At 47.7% G+C, this 2,500-nt stretch overlaps 1 protein-coding gene across 1 annotated transcript in view; it reads left to right on the forward strand.

Moving 5' to 3' along the window:
- The window catches only part of tyms (thymidylate synthetase), a 4,340-nt gene that overhangs the window by 1,809 nt on the left and 31 nt on the right, over nt 1-2,500 (forward strand). The window contains exons 4-7 of the mRNA XM_063206215.1: nt 158-259; nt 1,064-1,239; nt 1,611-1,682; nt 2,066-2,500. The exon at nt 2,066-2,500 is cut by the window's right edge and continues 31 nt beyond it. Of these exons, the coding sequence (XP_063062285.1) occupies nt 158-259; nt 1,064-1,239; nt 1,611-1,682; nt 2,066-2,203 (488 nt within the window). The 3' untranslated portion in view covers nt 2,204-2,500. The remainder of the gene's footprint in view (nt 1-157; nt 260-1,063; nt 1,240-1,610; nt 1,683-2,065) is intronic.

The raw sequence follows: 2,500 nt of genomic DNA on the forward strand, positions 1-2,500 counted from the left end.
GTGTGTGTGTGTGTGTGTGTGTGTGTGTGTGTGTGTGTGTGTGTGTGTGTGTGTGTGTGTGTGTGTGTGTGTGTGTGTTGTGGACTATTAAGGTCAGTGAGTTGACTAGCTGTAGAAACTGACTGACTTGTTTTTATTTATTTTTTTATTTTTAAAGACTACTCGGGTCAGGGAGTTGATCAGCTTCAGAAAGTGATTGACACCATCAAGAACAACCCAGACGACAGACGCATCATCATGTGCGCATGGAACCCTAAAGGTACAGTGTACACACAAATATGCACAGATTTTACGGAGGCTAACTAGCAGAGTGTGGCATGGAACTTTAGTAAACCTCCCTCCCGAAGCCTCAATATAGTGCCGTAGCGTTGGACTATCAGACCGGCCCTTTAGCTCAGCGGTCTCGTACTGTACCTCCCATTGCCGAACCGATGTAGTTGACGAGGTTGTAAGTTCGCGGTCCCGAGGGGGACCAACTGTGCAGGAACACCTCCGTCACACAGACACCAATGTGTTGAATGCAACAAGAATTTTCATTGTGTTCGCTCTGATGCTTTCGCATATTTCTGCCTTTCCTACAGCATGTGACCAGTTGCGGTGTTGATCCATCGCTTATACCAGAGATCTTAGAGAGAGAGATACTTCATTCTAGTTCTATTCCGGTATCCATGTGATGTTGGGTGAACGCCCCTTTAGGAGACCTTCGGTTAGGAGACCTTCAGAGTCTTGAGGTTGACAATAAATGGAGTCCCCTTAGTGCTGCAGATGACGGTAGCGCACTTCTTGTGCAAGCACCTCAAAAAGAGAAGAGGAATGAGGTGACAACGCCCCCTTAGGACACCCAACTTGAGCACACTCTTTTGCATTGGGTGGGTGGGGTTTGAATCCTCTTTATTAATCTGCCTTCTTTGCTTATACAATGCGAACCTCAGATCATTGTAGGCACCACAACACGCATTATAACCCCCCCCCGTGCCATGCTCTGTGCCACATACACAAATACACTTCCTGTCTCTCTCTCACACACACTCTCACTTTCCCTCTCTCTCTCTCCCCCCCCTAGATCTGCCTCTGATGGCGCTGCCCCCGTGCCATGCTCTGTGCCAGTTCTACGTGAGTGAGGGCGAGTTGTCGTGTCAGCTGTACCAGCGCTCGGGAGACATGGGACTTGGGGTGCCATTCAACATCGCCAGCTACGCCCTGCTCACATACATGATCGCCCACATCACAGGACTCAAGGTACACACACACACACACACACACACACACACAGACAGACACACAGAGACACACACACACACACACACACACACACAGACAGACACACAGAGACACACACACACAGGAGGTATGGGGCTTGGGCTGCCATTATTCAGTATCGCTAGCTGCACCTTGTTCACCTGCGTGCTCCTCCATACACTGCACACACATAGTGGACACACATTCAATGATGTGTATAGACTAGACCCACTCAAAATTTGAAACAAAGTTTTGAAGCTGACACTGTGTGTGTGTGTGTGTGTGTGTGTGTGTGTGTGTGTGTGTGTGTGTGTGTGTGTGTGTGTGTGTTTATTTGTGTTTATTTGTGTTTTTCTGTTTATCTATTGCAGCCTGGTGACTTTGTCCACACTCTGGGAGATGCTCACATCTACTCCAACCACGTGGAACCACTCAAGGAACAGGTGTGTGTGTGTGTGTGTGTGTGTGTGTGTGTGTGTGTGTGTGTGTGTGTGTGTGTGTGTGTGTGTGTGTGTGTGTGTGTGTGTGTGTGTGTGTGTGTGTGTGTGTGTGTGTGTGTGTGTGTGTGCATGCATGCGCTTGCATTTGTGAGAACACAAACAAAGGTTTGAATTGCTTGAAGAAGGTCAGTAGACCGAAATGTGAACAGTGTGTGGGAGCTTTCTTTGCTTTAACGTTGGTGACCTAGGGGTTCCACTCCTACGCACCTGACCAAGGAGGTTTGCATGAATTCTTCACTTACTGCTATTGTTCTCAAGGGATTAAGTATCTGTCTTCCACTCATGTATTTATTTGCACTTTACTCTCTTCCCCTCTGTGTGTGTAGTTGACGCGGGAGCCGCGAGCGTTCCCTAAGCTCCACATCCGTCGAGAGGTCCAGAGCATCGACGACTTCCGCTCAGACGACTTTGAGATCCTGGACTACAATCCACACCCCACAATTAAGATGGCCATGGCGGTCTAAACGCGCGCACACACACGCACGCACACACACTTCACTATAATCCACACACCTCAATTAAAATGGCCATGACAGTCACACACACACTCACGCACACACACACACTCAACACCAACCCCCACACCAAGCCATGGAAGTCGCACACACAACCATTGTCCTATGTAAATAACTGAATGTTAAATTGACAATATGGCAGAGTGTTACATCATTTTTTTAACAAGTGGGTTTGAGGTCATAAGTTCATGGGCAGTGGCATTGTAAATGTACAGCGAACGAAAATAAAGTTTTATATGTTTTGTA

Source organism: Engraulis encrasicolus, chromosome 9 (assembly GCF_034702125.1).
Source record: "Engraulis encrasicolus isolate BLACKSEA-1 chromosome 9, IST_EnEncr_1.0, whole genome shotgun sequence".
In the NCBI taxonomy this organism is placed as follows: Eukaryota; Metazoa; Chordata; class Actinopteri; order Clupeiformes; family Engraulidae; genus Engraulis; species Engraulis encrasicolus.